General features: G+C 51.0%; 2 protein-coding genes across 13 annotated transcripts in view; both read right to left on the bottom strand.

The window, feature by feature from the left end:
• EBF1 (EBF transcription factor 1) overlaps positions 1-9459 on the bottom strand; it is a 286812-nt gene extending 277353 nt beyond the window's left edge. For 2 of the 10 annotated variants that reach the window (XM_080398538.1, XM_080398539.1), the window contains exons 1-4: positions 4251-9004; positions 2697-2853; positions 2315-2378; positions 1995-2050 (exon numbers count right to left, since the gene is read on the bottom strand). In XM_080398538.1, coding sequence (XP_080254664.1) covers positions 1995-2050; positions 2315-2378; positions 2697-2853; positions 4251-4384 — 411 coding nt within the window. In that variant the 5' untranslated portion in view covers positions 4385-9004. The other 8 variants (XM_080398535.1, XM_080398537.1, XM_080398543.1 and 5 more) reach the window with 5 other exon arrangements.
• A 13036-nt stretch (positions 9460-22495) lies between these two features.
• The window catches only part of RNF145 (ring finger protein 145), a 52583-nt gene continuing 48428 nt past the window's right edge, over positions 22496-26650 (bottom strand). For all 3 annotated transcript variants that reach the window (XM_080398534.1, XM_080398533.1, XM_080398532.1), the window contains exons 9-11: positions 26367-26514; positions 25283-25639; positions 22496-24134 (exon numbers count right to left, since the gene is read on the bottom strand). In XM_080398534.1, the coding sequence (XP_080254660.1) occupies positions 23691-24134; positions 25283-25639; positions 26367-26514 (949 nt within the window). In that variant the 3' untranslated portion in view covers positions 22496-23690. The remainder of the gene's footprint in view (positions 24135-25282; positions 25640-26366; positions 26515-26650) is intronic.

The raw sequence follows: 26650 nt of genomic DNA, 5'->3' as shown, positions 1-26650 counted from the left end.
GAGGAGGGAGAAAGTAGCCCCCGGCCCCCAAAAAAATTCAGAGCAGCACATGCCACAGTTTTGACATGACAATGCCCTATTTTTCATAAGCAATTATCGTCATGCCTAAAGAAATTATATGCATGAAATTAATACGTAAGCAAACATGTTTGTATCTAAAACAGCTTTTCGCTCCCCGTTTTCTAATCTAAGTTCAGGCAGCTTTTGTTCTTAAACCCTCACTCCTCAGCTCCACTGCACTTTCCCCAAAATCTGTAATTTGCACTAACTTTGTTTTTGTAAGACTTCCTGAAATCAGACAGACTTTTTTTTGCCTTCTTCATTGTGAACGTGCTTTAAAGCTACACGGTAGGTTTTACAAATAAACTGTATCTCGGGGTTTTTTTCCCCCCTTTCTCTCCAAAGACCCTCTGATGACTTGATAATAATGAGAGACCAAGAGGTCAAACAGTGCCTTAGGATGAACTCTTCATATGCAAGATGCCTTTGTTAAGAAAATTATTTTGAATCTGCTGCTCTACATGAGTTCAAGGCTCTGTTTTCAACAGGATTATGAGCAGAGGCTTCTGCATTTCCGTAACGATAGGAAAGCTATTTAAAGATAATATTTATTGATAGGCTCTCTCATACGGTCCACAGTGAAACACATAAGCTCCAAAAGGACTAAAAAGAGCTCATGCATCAGGAAGACTTTGTTACTTTTAACACAAACTAACCAATTTGTCCCTGAAAAACAGGGAATGGCAGCAAGCTTTCCAAGATTTGTTACGAAGAAGGGTATGTTGCTCCTGTTTTAATTCCTACAAAGACCGGGTTCTATTTGGAAGCATGTAGTTTTACAGAGTTCAGATATATAGTGGATTGTCTAGTAAAATTCATCCAAGTAGTTCCTTTTTTCTTTTTTTTTTTTCTTTTTTTTTTTTTCTGTTGAAAGACAATCTTCAATAGCAGGAAAAGATGTTTTGGGACCATCAAAGAGAGTTTTCTAAAACAAACTCAGCCCTTAGAGCTTTATGTTTTGCTGTAGACAAGAAACCCAAATACAAGCCAAGAGTTTTTTTCCCTACAGACAACATACAGGGACTGACTTTTCCTATCGTACAAAAAAAAAAAAAAAAAAAAAAGCTTAATGTTTTTCCTAAATAAAATTTCAGCGTTTTCTTTAACAAGCAAAACAGATTAGGAGTGGGAAAACATATCTGAAGGATAAAAAGGCTTAACAACGATCCCAACTATTTAAAAGAAACGTATTATGAAAGTAAAACATTCTGCCAGGAGCAGAAGCAGCAGCTAGAGTAACAAATTTTTAAAAAAGAGAGAGAAGGGGTTTGTTGAGCTAGTGCCCTTGTACAAATGCTGCTTTCCTACAGGAACGTATATTTTACAGGTAGGCACGCACGTTACCGCTCCGTGTGGGAAGCTCAGAGCAGGCTGAAAGCGAGGGTGAAGGCGCTGGGACCTGCCGCCCAACAGCCCTGCTCCGCGCCCCGGGGCCGCTCCTGCACCCCACCGGGCCCCGACCCGGTCGCGCCGCCCGGAGCCCCGGGACCGGCGGCGGCGAGCGCCGGAGGGACGCAGGGAGCCCCGCGCCGCAGCCGCTGCCGGCGCTCGGTGGGCGGCGGGAGGCCGGAGGTTAATTCGCATTAATTAAGCGGCGCAGCCCGCCCCAGCCCGGCCGGAGGGTCGCCTGCGTGTTTCGGAGCTCCCAAGCGCGGCGGCAGGCGGGGTCCCGCGGGGACCCTCCGCGCAGCCCCGACGCCGGGGTCGGTCCCCGCGGCTCGGCCCTGCAGCCCCCGGCGCTGCGCGGAGCGCGGCCGTGCCCCGCGGGAGGCAGCAGCCCGTACCCCGCCGGGGCTGAGCCGCTCCGCTGCAGCGGCGGGGGCGGGTTTCGCCTCCGCGGGCCGCCCCGCCGCGCTCCCGGGGGCCGCCCCGACGGCTGCCACCCCCAGCACACACACCCCCCGCCTCCACCGAGGGCGTCCCGCAGCACCTACCTGCTTGGTCATCGAGTCGATCAGTCGGACGTAGAAATCCTGCTCCGTCCTGATCCCTGAAACAAGGCAGAGGTGTGAGGAGCGGGGCCGGCCGCCGGCAGCCGGGTCTCGCCCGAGGGCTCGGGCCCGCCGGGGCTCCCGCCCGTGTCCCCGCAGCCCCGGCCGCGGTGCACCCAAGCACCGAGCGCAGGGATGCGCGGAGCGGAGGGGAGCCGGGGCAGCGGCTCCGCGGCCTCTGGTGGGCTTTGCAGCCGAGGAGGCGGCGGGAGGGCAGCCAGCGGGGGGTGGTGGGGCTGACACCGGGGGCTCCCAGCCCTTACCATTGCTGTAGAGCAGCTGCAGGCGGTAGTGGATCCCGTTGTTGGTCTTTTCGCTGTTGGCTTCCTGAAGTCAAAGAGGACACGGGAGGCCGGAGGTAAAAGGGGAAAGAAAAAAAAATCTCATATGAAGCTTCTCCATCATTCGCACATCGGATGCCCCCGGCTCTGGACGGGGCAGCTCTCAGCCCTCTCCCCTGCCCCGGACATAGCGAGGGATGAGGGGAGACCCCCTCCCCGGCTGCCCTCCGAGACAGAGGGACAGTAAGGCGCCCGGGAGGCGGCGGTGGCTCCCGGGACGAGCCGGTGCCGCGGCCCCCGGGGAGCGGAACGGGGAGGGCCCGGGAGAGGCGGCCGAGCCCCCGCGGGGCGCCAGGCTACTCACCTTCTCCTTCTCCACGAAGCCCACGAAGGCGGTGCGCTCGATCTCCACGGGCTGCCCCTGCCGGTCGTACAGAGCCAGGACGAAGTGGAAAAAGTTGGACTTCCTCAGGTTGGAGGGAGGCTGCTTCTCGAAGTGAGCCCGGGCCAGACCCACTCCGCTGGGACCAGAAAGACTCGGGTTAGCGGCAGCCCCGACGACGCGGCCTCACGCCACCCCACCCCCCCCCACCCCCCCAGCCGGCTCCCGGGCCCATGCCTTCCCCGCCGGGACCCGGCTGGGCTCCCCCCGGAGCTAAGCATCCCCCCACGCCCCCCGAGGCTCTTCCCTCCGGGCAAGGGGAAAGGCGGTTCACGCCGAAACGCCGCGGAGCCGGGAGCGCGGCACAGCCCCGACCCCAGCCCGCCCCAGGGCCAGCCCGAAGCGCCAAGAGCCCCCCCCGCCCCCCCCCGGCACCCACCAACCCTCCCCGGGGGCCGTGCCCGCTCGCAGCCGGCCCTGCATAGCGGAGGGGCCGCGCTCAGCCCCGCCGGCGCGTTGCCCCACGGAGCGGCATCGGTCCTGCCACTTCTCAAAGTCGGCTCGGAGCTGTCACCCCAGCGCCCATGTGCCTTATCTTTCAGTTTCAGTCCTGCGAGCCTTGCCTCCCCTCACACGGGTGGTGGGTAAACACCGCGACGGCAGCCGAGGAGACAACTTGAAATATTTCAGGGTTGTCCCTGCAGAAACTTTCCCTTCCTTAGAGGGCTCCAAAGGGAGGGTGCGGGGCGAGGTGGGGGACACCGGGGGATGTCAACATTAAACTGATGCCGGCTCCAGGCTGCGAATCCGGCATCAGGGTTTGGGGTTTTGGTTTAGGGTTGGTTCTTTTTTTTTTTTTCTTTTTTTTTTTTTTTTTTTTATCCTGTAGGGAAGAGGATGGGGAGAAGGAGAAATAAGAGGGAAAGCGAGGCTGGGCGCAGCTTCGCCAAATCCACCTCCCGTTTGAAGGGATTTCTTTTTAAAAAAATCTAAGATAAGTGGCAGTGGTTTTGAAAAGGGGCTTCGAATTAAATTCCTCCTCGAGAAAGCTTTGCAAAACTCCCTGCTTTATCGGAGGAGGAGGAGGGAGGCTGCTGATTCTGACAGGGATAAGAAAGCGAGGTAGAGAAATATATTTTGGATACATCCGTGCACAACTCGCTGCTTATCGGAGGAGGAGAGTGTCATTTGGAGATCTTAAGACAAAATCAGCAGCAAACATAGTTTTGCAAACTCCTTCCTCCGCGCGAACACGAGGGGCTAGAGAGATTAAAACCCACCTATTCCTACCTAGTGAAACTCGCCGCTTCCTTTATTATTATTATTATTATTATTATTTAATAAAAAGTCATTCCTACGGGACAGGAGGGGTAGGTATTTAACTGGCGACATCTGCGCGAAACTCACTGCCGTTAGCAGAGCTCCAGAGCCGGCTTTTTGTTGGCGCGGGGGGAAAGGCGCTGCCCGCGGGGAGCTGCGCTGCAGGCGGCTGCGCCCCGGAGCGCGGAGCGGGGCGCGGGCGCGGAGCCTGCCTACCTCTGAGCGGCCGTGCTGGCGTCCAGGACGCCGGCTCCCTGCATCCACGTCCGCACCGCGTTCATCCCCGCGCCGAGGGGCTCTTCCTTCATGCTGCTCCCACTCCGCTGGATGCTTTCCTGAATCCCAAACATGAATCAGAAACAACAGCGCAAATCTTCCTTCTTTACTCAAAAAAAAAAAAAAAAAAAAAAAGTGATGAAATCGCCAGGCGGACTGTTATATATGGGGTTTTTCTCTCTTTCTCTCTTTTTTTCTCTTTCTGCAGCTGATGTCTGGAATCAAAGCAAGTCAGAGAAAGCAAACACAGGCACGCACATTAAAAAAAAAAAAAATCCAGAGGCAATCAGAGCCCGGTTTTGTTGCTGCTGTTTGCTGCGTGTGCAGTTTGTTTGGGTGCTTGGAGGGGCTGGCGGGGTGCTGGGGGCTGGTTGCAGCGCTCGCAAGCCGGAGGAGTACTTGAAGTCCCTTTTGTATGAAGACACCCCTCGGATGGCAGCAGGAAAAAAAAAAAAAAAAAAGAAAAAAAAGAAAAAAAATCTCAGATGGCAGTTTAAGAAACAATAGGACGAACGGGAGCTGCGGCAGGCTCTGCTACATCAAGTGTCATTTTCCAGTGACAAGAGAGGCAAGTTCCCCCCCCCCCCTTTTCCCCCTCTCTCCTTTCTTTCTTTCTTTTCTCCCTCTTTCTTCTCTCCTCTCCCAGCCGAAGCGCTCTCTCCTCCCTCCTTCAGCCGCGCAGGAAGCGAGTTACCGGAGCCGGGCGCACGCCGGGAAGGGAGCGAGAGGGGCGCACCCGCGGCGGCGGCGCGGACGGACGGCCGGAGGGAGACCCTGGGGCTCCCAGTGCCCCCTCCCTCTCCCGCAGCGCCGGGGCGGACTCGCCGTCTCTCCCTATGGGAGCCACTTTGACTGTCCCCGCCGCCGAACACGAGCCCCGCAGCCCCGGCGGGCGGGGGGCGGGGCCGCCGCCGCCACGCCCCCTCATTTGCATCGCGTCACCGCTCCCCCCCCGCCGCGCCGCCGCCAATGGCCGCCCGCGAGTCGCCGCCGCGGGGGCGAGGCCACGCCCACCTCGTTAGCATAGCCCCGCCCCGTCGCCCCGATCGGCCCGGGGGAAAGTTGCCCCGACCCCCCCCGTGTGGGGGGGCATTAATACAAACGCGATCGCGCCTTTGTTCAGCAGCGAGGCGGCGGCGCTGCCCACCGGGCCGCCCCCGAGCCAGGTACCTGCGGGGGGATAACCGGGGGAGGGGGCGGCACGGACACCCTCCGGAGGGGCACCCTGCTCCCCGCCCGGGCCGGCTCCCGGCAGCAGGCCGTCGCGCTCCTCGCTCCGGCGCAGCCGGCGGGGACAAGCGGCAGCGCGTAACGGCCGGGGTGGCCGAGCCCTGCCCTCTCCCCCGGGGCCGCCACGGCCGGTCCCTCACCCGCGCCAGGCTGCCGACCCCCGAGCTCCTCTGCCCGCAGGCGGGGCTGCCCCCGCCCCTGCTCCGGGAGCGCCCCTCCGGCGGTGCCCCCCAGCCCCAGCCCGCAGCGGGGTTATCCCCAGCGCAAACACCGCTGGAAACACGCGTGGGGCCAGACCCGCCCCGGGTCCCGAAAACTTCCCCACTGCAGTTCCCCAGATCCCCGCTGCACCCCTCCGGCCGCCCCGGTTCCTGCCCCGCTCCCGGGCAGCGGCGCACACCATTTCCGAGCAGGACAGTTCACGGAGAGAAGTCCGGTTATTTTCCCCTAGGAAGTCCGATTTTTTTTTTCCAGGCAAACTAATAATAATAATAAAACCAATTCCTGCTCTCACTGGGGAAGCGCTGGGCGGATTGCGCGGCGGCGGAGCGGGGGCAGTGCCCGCCGCCCTCCCGGACCTGCCGCTCGTCCGCCTCCCGCAGCAGCCTCCATCCTTCCCCTCGCAACTCGCCCCGCTGCCCGTGCCTCGGCCACCGCCTCCCCACGGGCTCTGGCCGCGGAAGGGAGCTCGCCGCCCCGGCGGCGTGGGTTATGCCTCCCCAAATACAGGCTTGCGCGGCGTTTGCGCGTAAAGTGAAACAAAACCCGCTGCATCCCGGCAAGTCGGGCTGCTCGCCCTCCCCAGGGCGATGTCACACCTCGGGGGCTCAAGGGGGAGCCCCCGACCCCACTTGAGGGAGGGGAACCTCTGAAGTGTCTGGGTTATCTCTGAATTGCTCCCGTGTCTCGCGTCGTCTCCCGTCCCCACACACACACCGCCCCGTCCCGAGGTGCGGAAGATGCTGCCCCGGGCGCGGCGGGGGGACGCTGGGACGGGCAGCTGCTGCCCGCCCCCTCCAGGGGCTGCGCAGGGCCCCGCGGGAGGGCAGCGGAGCCCACCGGGCCGGGCCGACCCCACAGACGACCCATCCAGAGCACAGCTAAGGGCTCCGACCCGGCCCGGAGAACAGACAGCCCATGTACAACACGCTATAAGCACCGGTATGCAGCTCCATAGGCACCCTCAAGCAGTCTGACAACTCCATAGGACCCTTTTCCAGCCACCTGTACATCACTTGGTATGCAGCAGCCATGAGAGCACACCGCTAACCCTCGGCCAGAGAGCTCTGCCTCCACTGCGGGCACGGAGCCCGCTGCCAGCACCTCGCTGGCAACGAGAAACTGTGCCCGATCCTTGGCTTTACGCGAGTCCACACACAAAACACCCGCAGCCAAAGTACGCTGTGTTCTCGCCTAGGAACCGTTACAGACAGCAAGTTTTCACATTCCCTGCAGATGATGTTTGAATCTTCACATAATGCTACTGTGTCATATCTCGGGGACATGTGGAGGAACACAGCCATACAACCATACATGAACATTTACGCCATAGGCATTGCATAGGAGTACTTTGGCCCCTGCAGTGCTCCGGCTTATTGGTCTTCTTCAGGCTGCTGCTGTATCACTTGTATCGTATCCAGCCTAAATGCCTCCATGGTGAGATACGTTTTGCAATTAAAAGCTATCTGCACCTGCACCGATTGCTCCTTTCCCAGGGCAGGGATCTGCCCAAGGAGGAATAATGCATTTGAATCAATATACCGAGCAGCTGGCAGATTTTGCCCTTCAAATCTGTTCAGGGGATCAGGGGACCGTTTCCATACCTCTTCCCGGATGCTGAAGGGAACAGCATCCCAGCAGCAGTGTGAGGGCACCTCCACTGGGCAGGGACAGCCAGCCAGGATGGTAAAAGTGGCAAGTTCTCCACTACTTCCCTCCTTGTACACACACACCCCTCTGTGCCCAACACGCAGGCAAGCCCCTGGAGGCCCCCGCTGAGGGCCGGGGGAGATGCCATGCCCCACCCTGGGGTTTACGGGTAGTCTCAAAGTCACTAACTAATTGCTGCAAGGATGAAAGAGTTAAACACTGGCTCGACCCCCACAAGGAGGAGTGTGAAAGAAAAGCAGAGCTGAAACAAGGAGAGGGTGAGAAAGTCAGGACTCTGGAAAAAAAGTGAAAAAAAAAAAAAAAAAAGAATATAAAAAGAAAATAAAAAAGACCAAAAGAGCTGGCAGCAGGTGAGGAGACTTCTGTGCTCCATCCACCCTGCAGAGGCCAACTGTAGCATACCAGGGCTTTTATTTTAAAGAATTCCCAGTTGCCTTTAGCACTCACTTTCACCACACCGCCTGGGTCTGGTCTCTGGACCATCGCCACTGTACTCCACTGACTGCAGCAGAGCCGCTCCTGCACGGTACCGCCGTCATGCCAGCTACGAAGCCAGAGCATATCCATGTGGAAAGCTGGGTTTGTCCTTCCCTCAGCACGGCAAACTGAGCTGGAGGACACTCCGCAGCCTGCCACGGGGGAGTCCTTGGTGGGCTAGCGGGGACTCTGCGCTTAACTGTTTTGCTGCAGAAGGAAACTCAGGCACGTTGCAGCGAGGCTTCCCTGCAAGCCCAAGTTAAACGCTCTCGATGTACAATGCAGAATAAAACACACACAGACTTGCAGGCTGCGATTTGCTGCCAGAGGTGAGCAAATGCTTTGCTCCCAAAGCGACTGAGAGCCACGTGGTTGAGCCGTGGGTTTTACCCCAGCGACACAAACCCATAAGCTGCATCTTCACACTGCGGGCAGCAGCAGCTTACAAGCAGGACCAGGACATGGTCACGGTGTCCCGGTCATGACAGATAGCAGGGACAAGGCAATGTTGGGACCCAAATGCCCATGGAAGGGAAAGGAGAAGGAAAGGGCTGGCCCTGGCTTACTTGTCCAATATAGGAGAAAACAGGGCTCCTGGGGAACAGCTGGTTTTGGGGCCTTTAAAGAAGGGGGCCACAGAAAGAGGCTCCACTCTGGCTGGAGGACAAACACCCCTATGAGGCTGGAGACAGAGGTCCCAGAGCACAGGAGTCTCCTGCATGGGGAAAGGCTTCTCCCCTGCCCTGACACAGTTTCCAAGTGGGCCCAAGGCCCCTCTTGCCTCTGACCTGGAGTTTATCCAGGGCAACTCCCTCCTCCTGCCTCCAGTCCCCACTCCCTCTGCTCCACGGCTCCTGGCACAGGGGGGGGCCATCAGGCCCTGCTTCCCTCTGCCCAGACCCCAAGGGAGGGAAGAAGTGGTTGGAAATGGGAATTTCTGAGAGAAAAGCCTTCTGCTCCATCCTCCCTGACCTTTGCAGCTGGACGAGGCACCCCAAAGGGACTGTGCTCCTTCCTGCTCTTCTCAGAAGGAGGAGATGATGAACGGACCCGTGCCGATGGGAGGAAAGGGAAAAGCAGCCTCTCCTCTCGAGGTGGGACTGAAAGCAGAGCACTCGGGGTCTGAGCATGTACCTGCACTTTCTGCTGATGCAGAGGTAGAAGGGACTTGAGGCTTTGGGAACAGCTCACTTGTATCCTCCTCAGCAAAGATGCTTTTCCTGAGTGTTTTCCTTAAGGCCAAAAGACTCCTGTTTCTGTCCAAAGTCTTCGCATTAACAGATAAATCCAGTGCCTGCCCTGGCAGGTGATGACACTGTTCAGCTACTTGGGGTGTTTTATTCCTCCTACTTGGCTTGCTCCTAGGGAGAAAGAGAAGAAAAAGGCTCAAATGACCAAGGGTTGGGATATGATGCTCTGCCTGCCCTGCTCAGGAGGAAGGACCCTGGGTGCCTCTGGGACCAGGCAGGGGGTCTGTCCATAGCACAATGAGAAAAAAAAAACACTTTTACCCAAGCTGCCACGAAGAAGCAGTAGCAACCCAGAGGCAAAGGTTTCATCCAGGAGCTTTCCTCCTCCCGCCTCCCTGCCTTGGTGATTGGGGGCCCTGGGGTCTCCCCACCACCCCCCCAGGATGGGGCAAGGGGCTCTCCCCCCGGGCCAGAGGGAGGCCGCCGGCGCTGGGGCAGGGTTAATTCCTGCGGGTGGGAAGCAGCGGGTCATCGAGGGAAGCGTGTGCCCGCCTGCAAGGGGCCGGGGGCAAGGGGGGACCCACCTGCGGGGGGCGGGGGAGGGTGCAGAACCCCAGGGCAGGGGGCTGCCAGGCGGCAGCAAGAGTCCGGCAGAGTAGACCCTCTCCCAGGCACTCATAGGAAGGAAAAGGACGGGACGGTGGGATACGGCCCCCCCTCTCCTCGAGCACAGCCCCCCCATCACCGCCCGGGGCGGGAGCCCGCCCCCGGCACCCGCGGGAGTGAGGGGCGAGCAGAGCTGCGGAGTTACGTCGAGGGAGCTCCGCACGGGGCTGCGGAGAGCGGAGGGCACCCCACCTCCGCTCCCACGGGCCGGGGCTGGGGGGCCCAGAGGTCAGCCCCCCCCCGGCGCCCCCCTGTCCAGCGGCGGAGCCCCCGCGCCCCCAGTGCCGCCGCGGGGGAGGGGGCGGTGCCGGGGGCCGCCGCGCCGCGTGGCTACGGCGCCACCTGGCGGCCACGCGGGGGAACGCTCCCACCGGCACCGCGGCTGCGGGCACACGCAGCGGGGAGCGGCGGGGCGGGGGGTGGAGGTACGGGGGGAGAGCGCGGCCCCGCAGCCCCCCCCGGCACCCTGGCGCCTGTCTGTCCCACGGGGATCCCGGGGCACCCGCGCCTGATAGCGAATCTAACCCTGAGCGTAGACGGCGCAGAGCGGGGTTACCTGCCTGGGCCTGGGGGTCGGGGGGCTGCGGGCCACCCCGAGGGCGCGGAAGGCTCGCCCAGCCTGGGGTCCTGTCCTCCGTGGGCACGGGCACGGCCCCCAGCCCAGCCGCGAGGCCAGCCGTCCGAGCCGTGCTGCCGTCCGGGGGACAGCCGGCTGCAGGTGCCGCTGGATGGCAGCGCTGCCCAGACCCGACGGCGCCGTCCCCGGAACTCCCCAGCCCGAAACTCACCTTGGGACCCTCCCGGCAGCCCTGCTCATGCCAAAAGGGCAAGCTGGCCCTACACAGGGCTAGCACCCTCCGCTTTCACTGCTAAGAGCAGAGGAAACCTGTTTCTTTAGCCTATCAATGGAAATCGCACTCTGCTCTAGCCAGCTGCAGATTGCCATTCCCTACAGTACTCACACCAGCTTGCAATGCGTTTAAGGCTACCTTGTATTTATTGTGCTTATTCTGGCAGCCACTGGACAGATTATGGTTATTTTATCACACAAAATCTTGCTATGATTTTTACGTTGTTGGTGCAGCAAAGCATGTAAACATATAATCAACCACTATCAGCTTCAGGGAGGTGGAAGTACATGTCCCTCGTTTAGGAGGGAAGGGAGAGCCCCAGAAGCATGCGCTCCCTCCCTCTGAGGGGATGGGTTTAACCATGTTACATGGAATGGATTTAAATATCTACAAAAGTTGTTACACGCTTTGCTGAATCAAGACTGAATACTATCACAAGTATTTTAAGTGGCTCAGGAATCTGTCTCCTTCTACACACTTACATAAACTCTGAGGATTTTGCATCTTGGCATTTTGACTTTAAAGGTTCACAAGCTCTTTTGAAGGGTGTACTCCAAAATCTCCGGCTTTCCCTTCAAACAGGGGAGGAATAAGAGAGAGACAACCTGCTGGCTTGGCAAGCACTGAGCGTGGTCTAGGACCTGATTGCTCAGGATCTGGCTGGATTTTTTGTGCTGACCATTTTGAAACCTGTTTTCCCTGCCATTCGTATTAACATCAGAAGGTCTTAGGTCTTCAGCAGAAACAGAACTGAGTTCATCATCTGGGCTCAGACATCTTGCCTGGAGCCAGAGGCATACCTTTGTCCAGCGAGTTTTTGCCAGAACACAGCACAGAAGTGCTTTGGTTGCAATGAACTTTAAGATACAAAGGGATACTCGCCTTTAGATGGGCTTTGCGGAGCTTCAGACAACTGAAAGTTCAACTCCCTGCCTTGCACGATCCAGAGCAGGGCATTTCTTTGGTTTTACCTAGGTTTGGTCTAGGATCTGTGTGGCTTGACACAGACCACAGACATCCACCTGGACTTCCCACATCCCTTCCTCAAAAATATTCAACCTGTGTGAAAAAGTAATAAAAGTTCTGGTAAAGAGACGACCAGACAGTGCCTGTTACAGGGGAAGGAATTGCCACATTCATTAGGAACTCTGGGTTACCCCGTGTTAGAAAGCCTGCACCTGGTTTTAGGTCTGCATTTTAGCAGAGCTAAAGTGTGCCTAAATACTCGCCTGAATAGAATTTTTTTGCAAGTTGCTGTTCACTACCTAGCATTTGTGCAGAAAATAAGACAGCGTAGTCCTTATTCAAGCACAACTCATGCTGGCTTGCATAGGAAAAGGGTAGCCTGCCTGAGCAGGCATCTGTGTGCGTGTGCGTTTGTTCCATATGCAGACCCATTCATTATGGATGATACACAAATGCTGCTCATGCTTCCCAAGCAGATTGTTATGGTAAGGCTCACATCCCACTGATCTCACTGCAGGGCTTAGGAAGCATTCAGAAGCCTCCCAAAATGCATTACAAACGATGTACGGAGAAATTACTTCCTCCAGCGCTGAAACAGAGTCATTGTCATGGTGTGATAAAGGAACTGTTAAACAGACGCAGAAACAGCACTGGAGCTGGATTCTAGCCAGGGTATTTCAAGCAACTTGTAAAAAGTTCACTGATTCTTTAATAACTCCACCTGGTTAGAGCAGGACCTCTGTTTTATGTGCCTTCCAGAAGATATGTTGCAAGAGAAGTGTGTCTTAGATGATATGAATCAAACCAGTTCCTCTAACATCATGTTGGTCTGGAATAGCTGTTGACCTGATGGAGTGTTAATGGGAACATTTATTTGTTTCTTTATCACTACAAAGATGTCATATATACTTACCCTGCTGCTGCCACTGTTCCCAAAGGGCTGTCAGCACAAGAGCCATTATAACATGACTGCCGGAGGTAATTTTTTTTTTCCCCCTCACACATTATTTCTTCAAATGATTCTGTAAAGAGAGAAAGAACTTGGATACAAAAATTGCTAGTAAAAGAACAGTGCGGTGTGACGTGAGCCAAAGAAGCTTTTCTAAACCCCTGCCAGTCTCCGTTTTTATTGCTTATGGAGAACAACACGCACACAGCCTGGATCCGCCTTGGCACGGGGTGCATGGGCTGCACCTGGCACACTGAGGATGGGATTTGCCACCAGGACTCTCCAGCACTCTCCCAGTTCATGGAAACAAACTGGTGAAGTTGGTTGGCATGGCACTGTGGGACCATGCATGCAGGGGCTGCGTTCAGGTGATACACCCCATCTTTGTTTGTTTCCTATTTCTGGCTTATGTGAGAGCGTTCAGACTTTAACACAGTAAATAAAAATTAGGTAGAAATCCACTGCCTTTACCTGTGGAAAAGAAAAAAATCCCTCACATTTCATTTGTGTTATGCAATGACTTGACAGTTTAAGGAAATTGCTAATGGGACCTTTTACTGCTAGGTCACTAGTTCAAACTTGGCTCTGTCAGTAATGACCGAGAGTATCTGATGAATGTTTGATGACGTGAGATTAAAATATGGGTCTCAATCCATTTATCAGTAGAAAAAACCCTTCAACAACTTGAGCCCCTTAAAGCTAATCCTGATAGGAAAGCCTGCAAGGCTGGAGCGTGAACAAGCCCTCTGCAGCCCTACAGTGGGTCAAGGTCAGGATGGGGGCATGCAGATGGAAAAGCTTACAGCGGTGATGTCTGGGCAGAACCTTTCTGTGCATAAACAAATCACTACTTAATGCACTAAAATACTCCAGTAACAGTACAGTACGAGAGAGCCAGATCCGGTATTGTTCTCAAAGGGAAAATGATCCTGGCGTAGGGGGGAAGATGCAAACATTAGGAAATCCAGGATCAAGAACTGGTTTATACTAAGTGCCAAAACTCAGAAATTCACAATTTTGCAGGCTGAAAAGTTCTATTTGCATACCTCAATATTATAACACTACCGTAAAGATGAAACTCAAATATCAAGGTAACATGTAAGTAGTCAGTAAGTGTCCTTCCTTATTTTTTTTTTCGAGATCAACAGGAAAAAAAAAGTTATCGCCTAATTCAGTACTTTTGAAACTGTCCCTTGCTCTCAAGGAATGTAAAGCCTCGCTGGCAGAATTTGGCAGCTGCTGACAGGCAAAGACCAAGGGCTGTGTCTTGCTCAGACATCACCCACCCCGGGAGCCCAGCCTGCCTCCCAACCCGCGCCAGGGCCAGGTGCACATGCCTGGCGCTGTCTGCAGCACACGTGTGCAAGGTCCAGCTCAGCAACGTTTCCAGGACCTGCTCTGCACCCTCCTGAAGTCCCTCAGTGCTTCTCCTTCAGGACTCAACCTAGAGACCTAGGAAAATAGGGAGACCACAGAGGAAGGCAGGGGGGTGTCTGCCACGGCCGCGTGCTCCCAAAATAAAGCGATGGGAAAAGACTCGCATCCCTTGTAAACTCACCAAGTGCTTGCAGAGCATTTACCAGCCGTTTAGAGTAAAATTAAAAAAGCGTGAGGGCCATCTGGTGGGAGCAGGGCGGGGGTTTGACTTTACCTCATTGTTCTCTGCTTTTTTGCTGTGGGCTACATCCAGCTGCAGAGACTGCTGGCCAGATGCTGAGAAACTGGGGAGCGCTGGAGGGGCCGTGTGAGCATCACTTACCTCAGTAACGTGCCTTGCACCTCAAAACATCCTTTTTTAAGGGAATCACATCTATGATGAGTACGTCACTGTCAAAAAATGTGCTTCTGCCAAGTGCTCCTGCATAAGCCACAGAGGCAGCTGCTTGGGGCCAGGGGCTGGTGCGCGGGGGTGCTCTGTACCTGCAAAAACACGTGAGCACTGACTGCAGCACCTACCAGGGATGGAAAGGCTGGTGCTGCAGGCTGGGAAAGGCTCCTCCGCACCATTTACAGGGCTGGAGCAGGATTTGTTTTCCACCCAGTGAAGCACAGCACTCCCTGAAATCAGCAGTATTTACCTGACCGCTGCAGATCCCGAAGGACTGGGACTCAGCCTGCATCTCTGCCCACCGTTTCAGCGGGTACCATGCATGCTAGATGGGAGTGCTGGAGCGACAGATCCCAAAGCGCAGCCTGCAGACATCACCCCTACAAGCACATTCTCTGACAAACGGGAACAGAGCTGACAGTTGCCTTCATCAAGGTGTGATCTGCCCCTCCTGCTTGCGTTTGGGTTTGGTATCTGGCTATGGACATTTTATTCACCACACTTCACTGACATTTATCACAGAAAACAAACTTACCACCTCAGAGGAATCCAGAGCTTTAACCACCTCCTGACGTCTTGCAAGGGAAAAAGTATCCGTGATGCTGAGGAACGATGTGAACTGCTACCAGTAGCCCTGCTCCTGCTCCATGTGTGCTGGTGCTCGCTTCGGGCACTGCGCAGCCTTCTCAGGCCACACGCTCTGCAGACAGCAAAGCCTGTGCTCCGCGCTGTGCCGGAACAGGGCTTCATGGATTAGTATCTGGGGTAGCCACTTTTTGAACTCAATGCTCCTTCCAGGTGGAAAATTCAAAATTAAGGCCAAACAATTTTTTTGCGTTATACCGGGAGTCTCAGACACGGTAGGAAGGTGCTGGACAAACAGCCTCTAGCCATGCAAAAGGCAGCAGGGCATCTGTATCGCACGAACAGCCAACACACCCACAGAAAACACCTTGCCATATAGGATGCGCCTGTTGAGCTCTGCAAGGTGCGCTCACCCAAATCACGCCCAGCCATTTCCCAGCCACAGCTTCACAATGAGGTGAAACCCAGACTTGACCCTCCAACTACATCACTTGCTTCAACAGTCCCCAAGGCTTTGGAGTCATTATGTATAGTGAATTATATTCTAATTTTAATATTTTCCCCCAGCCATACAACATTTTATACAGATGACCATTCCTGGGCGTCTTTACACATTCTGGGATTTGATCCATATTGATCCGCGCACACTTCTTCTAGGATCTTTTAAGGCTGCAGAAATGACAATTTCCACACTAGTTACAAAATAATTACCCATAATAATTTAATAATGAGCTTTCCCTTTAAATTATTAACATAGGTAGCCAAGAAAATTGTCAATTTTAACAAGTTTAAATTCAAATGATAAATGCCAAATCTGTGTTAAATGAGACCAGCAAATTAGCAATTAAAATATTTATGCAAGATGTATTCAAGGAGCCAGAGAGCAGTCTCCCATTGGAATATTTGACAATAGCCTCTGTTTGCATATCTCAGCTTTAAAACTCTCTGCAAAGGGAAGAGGAAAAAATATCTAAACCCATAATTGAAGCTGGACAGTGTTGCCTGGTGCCCAGTGGGATTTCTGCAGAATCCAAGCAATTCTCAGAATACCCTTGAGTTATGTTGAGCAGAAATCCTGACCCCAATCAAATTATTTCTGTCATATAAACTTTTGTCTCTGGGAAGCTCCAAAGAAAAGGATTGCTTCGTGTCACCTCACTGCTACGTTGCTGAGAACAGTCAACGATGCTGCCTGATTTTTAAGGAAGGGGGCAAAAACCATCCTTCAAGCTGAAAGAGAAATACTGGTGTTGGAGCAGATCTCTGACCCCCTGTAAGTTTAAATCCCATTTTTCCCAGCAAACTTCACAGACACGAACAATTAGCAGGGCATCAGCATCACAGGGAACACGCCAGGGCACATATTCACCTGGGATTTAGTTGGTGAATTCAAACGTGGAATTTCTTTTGTTATTTTTTTTCCCCCAGTAAAGCTCCCCAGGTACTATTTACACTTGCAAAACCCCACCAGAAGGCAGCGGTGGTGCTGAGCCCGCTGGCTGCCCGCTCCCAGCAGCAGTGCCACTCTGCCCTGCCACAACCACTGCCCGCCAGCCCCCTGCCCAGCTCCTCCTGGTTGTCACCCCCTTGCCAACATCCCTCACCTCCCCCCCGCCCACCCGGCTCCATCCATCCTTTTTGCCCTGGTCATCTCTGTCACTGATAAGGAGAGAAGGGAAACCCCTGGGAAGCAACCCCAGGCTTTTGGGGGGTTCGGAGTCCCATTGCACGGGGCTTAATCTCATCCAGATGTTCGTGCAGCGGTCCCAGCACCTTTAGGACGTGTGGTTAAGGGTCAGATCCCCAGGAGCGAGGCACAGGCTGAGTGCCAGTTTTCTGCCGAGGGAAAAGTTTGATCCCACAGTCTGATAGAAAGCAACATCAGAGGAGCATGCACCGACCCCCCCGCCTGCACCCACAAAAGCTCAGCACAAACAGATGCAGAGGCCGCTCGTGGCCGAACCCAGAGGGGACAGCTCAGGAGCCATCAGCGCCCAGACCGACCCAGTTAAAAAACTCCACGAGGGCAAGACTCGTATTTTGTGTTGAGAACAAGCCTGGGGCAGGATTGTGGCAAGATTGCAGCAGCCCAGCAGCACATCACCCGACCCAGCACCTGCCTCCAGGGCCAGGCAGGTTTCAGAACTGTTTATAGTCCTTGTCCACACCAAGGGAAAAAGTGACCCTGCAGCTTCCTTTAACTCTCCTTTCCAGCTCCACACCTTTAAAGAAAAGAAGTCGGGACCTGGAAGTCGCCAAAGCCATCTCGAATGCAACTGTAACTGGTGAGAAACAGCTGCATGGGCCCCCCGAGTTTTTGTGAAAATGCCTCTAACCACTTCAGACGGTCCCCTTCACCATGTATTACAGCTGGATGTGGGAACGTGCACAGACCAGAGCCCCCCCCCAGCTCAACAAGGAGCTGACACACTTGGTTCCACCTTCTGCAGGACTCAAGATGAATGTTTAAGTACATCAAAATATAAACAATAATTCTAGTAATATTCAACAGCTGGGTTTGAGGTTCTCCCACTGATGTTTCCCACCACCTGTGCAAATGAAGATCATTACCAGCCTTTTTGTCCAGCAAGGTAACTAGAACAGCTATACCCAAACACACACGTATGCAAAGATTTTTATCTTGAAAACAAGTTGTATCTTAGCAGGTTATATTTTTTCATTTTTCTTTACTTACCAACATGCACTTTCTAACACGGAGGACCTTTGAGAAATTAATTTCCATCTGAAAACAAACAAGGGCTGAAACAGTTTATAAAGGAACCCATCTTTCAAGGACATTTCCTTTTAAATTGCACAATGTGGCTCTTAGCAAGGAAAATAAATAAAACTTAATCCCTCTACATTCCAGCTGGCATTTTTTTCCCCAAGCTAGAAGCGAACAATCAATTTAAAGAAAACTCAGACTACGGTCAATTAAGGAACCATGTATCATTTCATTTATAAATACCAGGTACCTATTCAATTGATTATTTTGATCTAATTAAGTCAGTTTTACATTTTAAATTCCTAAGAATCATTTTCCCACATCACCATCCTAAGCTTTTCACATCTGTTGCTGCAAAATTCTGCAGATCGTCTGGTCTTTGGCTGTTGTATTAGCTGAGTGAGTTTCAGCTACCAGATTTATTTAAGGATGTGGATTATAAACCTCCAGGAAATGGCAACCACTGGGAAAATATGTGTCTAATTACTTGTAACACATAGAAAATGTTTTTCTTTATTTTTTTTTAGATTTGGGTTGGTTGCTTATGCACAGAAATTGTCTTTCTTTTATTTCTTATCTCTTCACCCAGATTGGTCACCTTTAGGTTTATGTGTGCACCAGATACACTCTCTTAGCAACGTTTAATACACTGCCAGCCCCCAGCCCCTGCTTCTCCCTGGGTTTTCACCACCTTCCCAACCTCCCTTATCCTCCCAACTCCATCCTCTTCACCCTGGTCATCTCTGTCATTGAAAAGGAGAGCTCACCAAGTTTTGCAGGCTACATCTTTCTCTAAAGGACAGCGTGGGTTTTCAAGAGAATACTCAATACCTCAGAGCCACAGAATGCATTTGCTGAGTAGTTTATCAACTGAATCATAACTTTCTTTATAAAAACGGATGGAATTTCCCCGGCCAGTCTCCACGTCAGCACTAGGCGTTCCCAGGCACAGCCATCCAGTGCTGCAGCACTGAACTGCACCAAGGAGAGAAGTCAGCGCAGCTCTGGCCTTGGACTCCAGCAGGATGCTAGTAAGTAAAATAGCCATACCAAAAAGAAAGATGCATTGTCAAAAATAAAACTGGTATCTTCAGGGTGTGGGGGAGCGAACTGTGATCCTTAATGTGATAGAACACGTGGATCACAAAAACAGGGTCCAGTTAATTTCTAAACTCAGCATTGTAACACTGAGAAAAACAGAAAATTACTGACACCTTTATAAGCGCAAGCAAAGCCAAAGAGATTAGTAGGGAAATGTATCTGTCAATCTTTCCCACATATGTTTTTGTGGGGTGACATCCCAGGCGAGACTTTGAATAAGTAATCCTTAACAGGACAGGCTTAACTAATATACAACAGCTCCAGACACTGCAGAGACTGAAAATTCATACTGGAAAATGACCTAAAGGTTTCTTCATACAAATTTACCATGCAGGAGGTAAAAAAGAGCCAGCACCAACCACTGGTTGCCCTCGCAGCCTTCCTCAGAGCAACGTAACGCAGCCATGGCTCAGGGGCTGCTGCTTCTTGAGAACTTCCAGCCCAGCACCAGCCGTGCCCACCACCTGCTTCAAACCAAGGGGCTTCCTGCCCCTGGCTCTCCTGACCCAACCAAACCCAGCAACCTCAGGTCCACGCTGGTTTGGTTACTTTTATCCCGAAAGCAGCTGGATTCCCAACAACATAATATGCTTCCGACAGCCAGTTCTTCTTCCCAAGTGTGGTTTTCTTTGGGTTTTATTTTTGTTTGTTTTCTTTTTGTTTAGACAGCAATATCTACTTTCTTGTATATCTTACTTGCTAAAGATAATCTGATTTTTGAACCAACTGAAATCAAACAGCTAAACTGTCCCTACCAGTTAGGTAAAATGTTACAAGTTCTCAAACATTCAGATAGTTTAAGCCCAAACCCTTGGTTTATTTTAGCAAAAGGATCGAGGTAACTTAGAAATTGAATTTAAAAGACATCAGGAAAGAAGAGGACTCTGAATGAAAGGCTTTCCCACGCTGAAAAACCCTGTGCATTTCAAGAACTCTGCCTTGGCATAGAACGAAGTGTTCCACTAGGAACAAGGAAGGAAATGGATTTTTCTGCAAAATAGCCAAAAGCCAAGGAAGCCAAGAGCAAAGCAAGTCAAACTTAGGCTTTCAAATCAAATTCCTAGTCACAGACTTGTTTGCTCTTCTCATGGAGTCGTCTCACCTTGTGTAAATACACCTCCCTGAGCCCAGAGCAATGGGCTCTGTAAATCAGCAACACTGGGAATACTCTACAGGACCAACTCAACACACACCATCACACCATGTGATCAGCACTCCCATTTCCAACAAAAAACCAACCAGCCATAAAATTCCCAACTGTTCCCATTATATCACCTAGCTGGAAGCATCTTTTTGAGTCCAAATGTTCGTCAATCACACCACCATCAGGAGTCCAAACGAAAATGATTCCAAGCCTCAGCCTACGGTTTATACCCTGATCATAAACACTCAAAAAGCATTTTTTCCCCTATTTACTCATGCGCAGCTGCAGAGAAAAAGAAAATCAACTCAAAGCAAGCAGTGTCCAACAGGGAGTTCTGCACCAGACAAAGCTCAGAGGTCAGGAGCATTCACCCAAACGCTCTGCAGAGCAGAGACAGAAGGTTCACTGCGTTCCTTACCTCCCTTCTCCTCTGTAGCAGCCTTCCCCCTTTTTCTCCTGTTCCCCTCCAAGTTACAGTTTATTCCCGCTACAGGATCCAGCTTGGCCTGAGTTTTGGCAGTTCTCGCTTCATCCCTGAACCTCCCGACCCGTAAGACACAGCCCGCGTGGCTTATCAGTATTCCTTTCCCACCCACCTCCACTCCTTGCAGGCTTATTTTTAGGTTCCTTCTAGAGCCCGCTGTCCCTAGTTTTTCAGAAAATGGTGTTCTGTCAGCATTTTTGAGTTGGAAAAAAGCAAAACCAAAAACAAAGCAAAAATGAGCACGCACGTACACGCCCCCCCCCCCCCCCCCCCCCCCTTGAACTTTCTAGTCCAGCAGATTTTACTAACCAGTTCGCTCTGCCTCATGAACCCTGCAGCAATGCACACTCCACCTCGGCTTGCTCTTACAAACAACTCTTTGTAACGGTGTTGGCACCTAACGAAGGTAGCTTCCACCTTTCAAGGAAAGCCCTGCTCCTATGAACTCTCCAAGCTAGCAGCCTTCCCTCCTTTCTTTCCTCTCCCTCTTGAAAATATCCTTCTTACAGTAAAAAAGGTGCATCACAGCTGTTTTCACCTCCCCCTGCCCCTCTTGCCAGGAACTCCACCAAGACTGCCTGAGCCTCCACATCTTTGAGCCCCTTCTCCAGCACGGAATAGTTGCTTTTGGTTTGCTCCAGTGGGAACCTTGCAGCATCATTTCTCCTAAAAGACAGCACATACATTCCTGATCTGTCAGGCTCATTTCCAGTGCCACATCCGTTTCCAACCTGCAGTCCTGGCAGATGCTGCATTTGTTGAATCTGCTGTGGGCCTGTTGATTCTTAATGAGCAGTCTCCCGGTGCACTTACCTCTTACCGATGTTGGTATAAATCCACAGCTCTTTCCTCTAGCTTTTGCATCACAAATTAGCTATGAATAATTTAGGGTAGAAATTGAAAGGTTCATTGCCAAGAGATCAGTCAGGCTAGAAAACAGCTTCTTGGCCTAAGCATTGAAGATAACCCTTACTTCTTTTGTTACTTTTTCAACACCACTTCTTATATTCATGAAAGCGATGACGTGACATACTGTGTGGGATCGCAATGAACTGGAGCAGATGACCCCTGGGATTTCCTTCTGCCCTCATGTGAATGCTGGGGTGCGCACCAGCTCCTCCCCTCCCTCCCCTGCGCTCCCCAGGAGGTATCCGTGCAGCAGCCCCAGTCCAACCTTCGCTCCACAAGACGGACCAAGCCTAGCTCTTCCCATCTCTTCCCAGGCACCGGGGGTACCACTTGCTTCCTACTGTGGAAGGCAGGGGATCTTACACAAAGGAAAAGCTTCCCATCGCTGGTGTGAGGAACTTCTGGGGACATTATTCTGCACCCAGGGACAGCAAGCAGAGTTCAACAGAGTATCCTTCAAACACATACTCTGAATTGAGGGGAAAGTCTTTGGTTTACAACACTAAAGAGCACTCCATAGCAGTGCTGCCCAGAAAATCCCCGTTTCCTGCCTCCACAGACTTTTAAGCATGGGTAGAATGGAAACAGTCTAAATTGCGTAGACTAAAAGCTTGGACACACACAAAACATGTTTTTGAGGAGGATTCAATTCCACAGAAATACAGGTGTAGAAGACCAGGACCCAGACCGCTGATTAACAGGAGTGAAAATAAAAGAGTACAAGAAAAAAAAAAAATAATCACAATTCCCCCCCAAACACACCCAGCTGTTAATAAAAGCTTTGCAATGATCAGTGAAGCACCTGGTAAATCTGGAGTTTTGATTAATATGCAAGAAAACAAAAATGAGATACAGAAGCAAAGGATGGTGTAACTGATATCCCCATCCTGCCAAGTGAGAAGGAAACAGGCTTGGGTTTTACTTGGGGCTCAGTAGCAGCACTCATGGCTTCCAGGAGCAAACATGCCTTAGTGTTCTTCTGTTGCTCTGCACTGGCCATGATCTGGTGGCAAGGACCAGGGGAGGCCAGGAGGTATCACTAAGACACACAACACTGAAATAGAAATGGAGGAGAACAGGAGCATCAGAACTTCGACTGATCTCCAAGGGGGAGAGCTACTACTGCAGAAGAGCCTCTAAACATACACTTAATTCACAGGATTTTAGTACAAGAATCACATAACCAGGTGTAAAAATCTTCAAATGTAATTTATTAAGACATTCAGCTATGTCTGTCAGTCTACATCCAAATTTACTACTAAAAATAAAATAGTATCACATTTCACATTAGGAATACCGACTTTGAAAAACACTTGAGTCAAGCCTATCGTATAAATAAGTGACTAATTTTCTCTTCATATCAAAATTCACATAAAAAAATTGCCTGCCCCCTACTCCCACCTATTTCCCCACCCCAGTCCCTAGTTCTACTCGAAGCCATGATGAATGTAAAAATTTAAGTATGGACATGTCCTTGTCAAAGAAAAAAGGTGCAAACCTATTAACAGCTTTAAAAGTGGCATTTGCGGAGTCTGATCATACACAGTAATGTACTCATTCCCAAAGTGCAAATATCGCCAGAGTTTAATACTGTTTTAATTCAGCTGCAAGAATTAAACATTACACAGCACAGTACTGCAAGGCCTCTATCTGTGCCCTAAAACTCATCCCACTTTCCTCCCGCACATGGCAGCGGAGGCCAAAGTGTTCATTAGAGCTTTAGTTCACTTCATGCAGCCCAGACTGTGCCCATTATTAGCAAAAGTTTCATATACATCGAAATATCGAAGACTCCGTCATAAAAGTCAAGAGTCACTATAGATTACATGAATTCAAATGCAACTGCCCCACCAAGAACACCCAAAGCATACACATGACGTATTAAGTGTGCTTCCATCTTCTAGTACAATCACTGATGTTGTATCTTTGATTTTTGCTCACGATCCAGAAAAGATTTTGTCAGCAACCAAAGCTGCACCTCAGCCAGAGACTGGCAACTCACTGCACTTAACGCCGCTCAGGTACCCTGGGACGTGGCTCGATGCGACACCCTCTTCCTGCCCAAAACAAAAGCTAGCATTCTGTCAGTCTGTTTACAGCCTCTCACAGACCTCCTGTTCCTCACCTACATCTTGAAAACACTCACTGCAATTTATTTCCAGACATCCTTCCTATGCCCACAGTTCAGAGAGCTTCTGGAGTCATTTCTACTACGTCTCACTGGAGTTACCACTACCAAGCAGCCCATAAAAATCAGCATGGGAGATTACATTTTGACCAGCATTAATAGCTACGCTTCTTTCACAGCTGTGGAAGGATAGGTTTTCTTCTGAGTCAGACTTGGATCTCTGAAATGTGTTTGTTCCCACGTCATCCTTTGTCACCTTAGAGCTGGACACAAACCCTCGGATCTTGAGCGGGGCATCCGTCCGGGACTGCAGTGAGTTCTGCAGCACAAGCTGCTCCCTGGCTGGCCTCGCACCGGCTCGTGTCACCGTCCATGCTTTGAGACCCTTCCATCTCAGCAGAGGCCTCCGGGCCGGCCTGTCCACCTGCGACCTGTCCATTGCTCTCGCTAGAGCTGTCTTTCACATTTGGCCCACTGTCATGTTCAATACCAGGAGGCTCAGCTGCATCTCCAGGGCTGGGATTTTGCTCTGCACTAGGATTTGGCTGTTGAACTGGCTCTGGTCCCAGTCCCGGTAGCTGTGAAGGGCTCTTAAGTTGGCAGTGGCACAGAGGGCAGGTTTCTTGCACATACAGCCATTTCTTAAGACAACCCGCGTGAAAAAAATGGCTACATGGTGTGATTACAGCAGTTTTCATATCCTGAAAGGCATAAAAAAAAAAAAAAAAGAAAGACCATATTATTTGTAATCCTGTTCCTCTCCCCTCACCTCATACACCTAATGGGTCCACTAGCCACAGTCCACAGGCAAGAGAACGTTCCTTCCTTCATACCAGCAAGTCTCCACACGTTCAAGTACACACACAATTCAAACACAGGCCAAGTCTGGCTGCTTGTTATTACAATGTTTAGAAATTAGGCAAAAAGCTTTGTTTATAAAGTCTTATTATAAAAAGAGTTTTTCTAGAATGAGAATCGCAGGATTAGTTGGCTTAAGAAACGATTGTGCAAGTTAAAACACCGCACTTACAGATACAACATGTAACAGCAGCAAATCAGAAATGAAATTAACACCCCAATTACGGCAGCCGAGACCCACATATTACTTAGTCCGGTGCTTCAAACACCATCATTCAATCTGGTACCAGTAGTTTTACTCTTCAAAGAATTTGTATCAAGTTTGGAGTCACTCCAATTCCACACTACTAATCTTAGGATGGTTCTTTCACTGTCATACATAGCTACATTTTCTATCCAAGAGAAAGAGAGACTCTGGAGTTAGAGGTGTGATAAAGATATTACTTTCAGCATTAATTTCTAAGGTCCTTATATCTGCTGGCTTACATTAGAAAGACCCTTAACCTTTTGATAATTAGGTTTCTGTTATAAAGCTGACATTGCACATAAAGTGAAAGTAACAATGTCTGTAGAGACAGAGCTGCTTCTACGGAATAATAACAAATCAGCTACTGAATACACATTGTCTGTCACCATACAAAAAAAAAAAATAATCTTCCACTAATGAAGAAAGGGCACATTTGCTGTTACTGCTCAACCCAAACACCAGAAGTTTCAAAGAAGCTCAAGGACACTGTTTGTTGTGTAACTGGAGAAAAACGAATGAAAGTTTAAACATATCCAAACTATCTCTTTATTCATAAAAACTATCCCAGCAACTGTACTCCAAATCCATTTACACAAAGCAGAAGACTGGGTAATTCATGTAACTTTTTGAGCACAACATTCTCACTCATTAAACGTAAGGAACTTGTTTTACTAGTTGTGGTCTGAACTTGACAGTCTAGACGTATTTCGATTCAAGTCAATCTTTTCACACTTCCATTCATACCTGGTAGCAGATGGCACAGATATCATTGTGTTGCTCTAACTGCTCTTTTGTGGCAACTGGCAGTGATTTTATCTTATTCACAGCATCTCTGCGAAGAAGGAAACTCTTCCATCCCAGTTGGGCCCGCAACCATACGTTGTAATAGGAGTGAATGAAGATGATCACAGAACCCATCACAGTCCATTCACCAAAGATTGTTTCTGAGACACCATACGCCACCACACACAGAGCGACGAGGAATTCCAGCAGCCGGTACGTGCCATTTACATAATAAATCACATCATCCATATTTTCTACGGGTTCTTTCCTGAACTCCTCCACCATGAACAAAACATAAATGAAGAGCGTCCCAAGCACCTGTAACACAGTTGCAAGACCATGAGTTCAGCATTCAGTTCTGAACTGGAGCTTATGTCCTTCCGCACTGTCCACCCTTGCTCTGTACCCACAAGCTCCCAAATCAGACAGAGGGCAGGGCAGGCAAGCCCCAGAGGAGTAAAATTGTTGCTGAACTTCAAGACAAATAAAAGTCACTCTTTCTTGCAAAGCATTTAAGCTTGTTCCCAAGTACTCCCCCTTCTGTACTTTCCTGAGTCCAGAACAGAGCTGAGTTGATTAAAAAAAAAGTGCTATGCATCATGAGGAGTGGTTTTATAAATTTAATAATTAAAAAACCCCAAGTTATAACAAATATTCATAGTACAAAACATTGCCTGTATTTACACTACTGTGTTTGAACATCAGATTACTTTCAAAAGAGCCATGCAACAGTACATAAATAAGTACTCGGGGAAGGAGGGAGTGTGGGGGGAAACCACAACGCTTGTCACTATGATAGTTATGCCCTCAAAAGCCTTTTGACTTTACAATTTGAAATAGATTTCCATTCACCTATGTTCTCTGCCCACCCCAAGAGCTCTTTAGCCTCAGATACAGGATAAAGAAAGAGATTTTTATATCCTATCTTGTACTTCTGCCCTTCCATCATCCACATTCTTTTATCACGTATTTCTGCCCTCTCCCAGAGTAACAGGATCACAGTTAACGCAGGGCTTCATGGCTGGTACAGGGCTAACCTTCCTACCTGAAGAGAGGTTAGAATACTGCTGGAGATAATGATCAACAGCCAGAAATCCATGTGGAAAAACTGACAAATCATGTAGGCCATGTACGCAGGGAACACGAGTAAGAACAAACAGAGGCTGACTGCTCGGAAGTGCTTCCACAGACTCCTGCAAACAACACAACAGATTTTTATTTTTAAAGTTACATTTGAGTGTCAGAATAAGAACAGCCTGACTGCTGGATGTAGATATGTTAGGTGTTTGTGGAAAGCTTTAACTTGTTGAAAGGAGTTTCTATTTTACT

The sequence above is a fragment of the Falco punctatus genome (genome assembly GCF_963210335.1).
Source record: "Falco punctatus genome assembly, chromosome: 8".
NCBI lineage: Eukaryota > Metazoa > Chordata > Aves > Falconiformes > Falconidae > Falco > Falco punctatus.
Note: the sequence above shows the minus strand (reverse complement) of the source record. Positions and strands in the feature narration are given on the sequence as shown.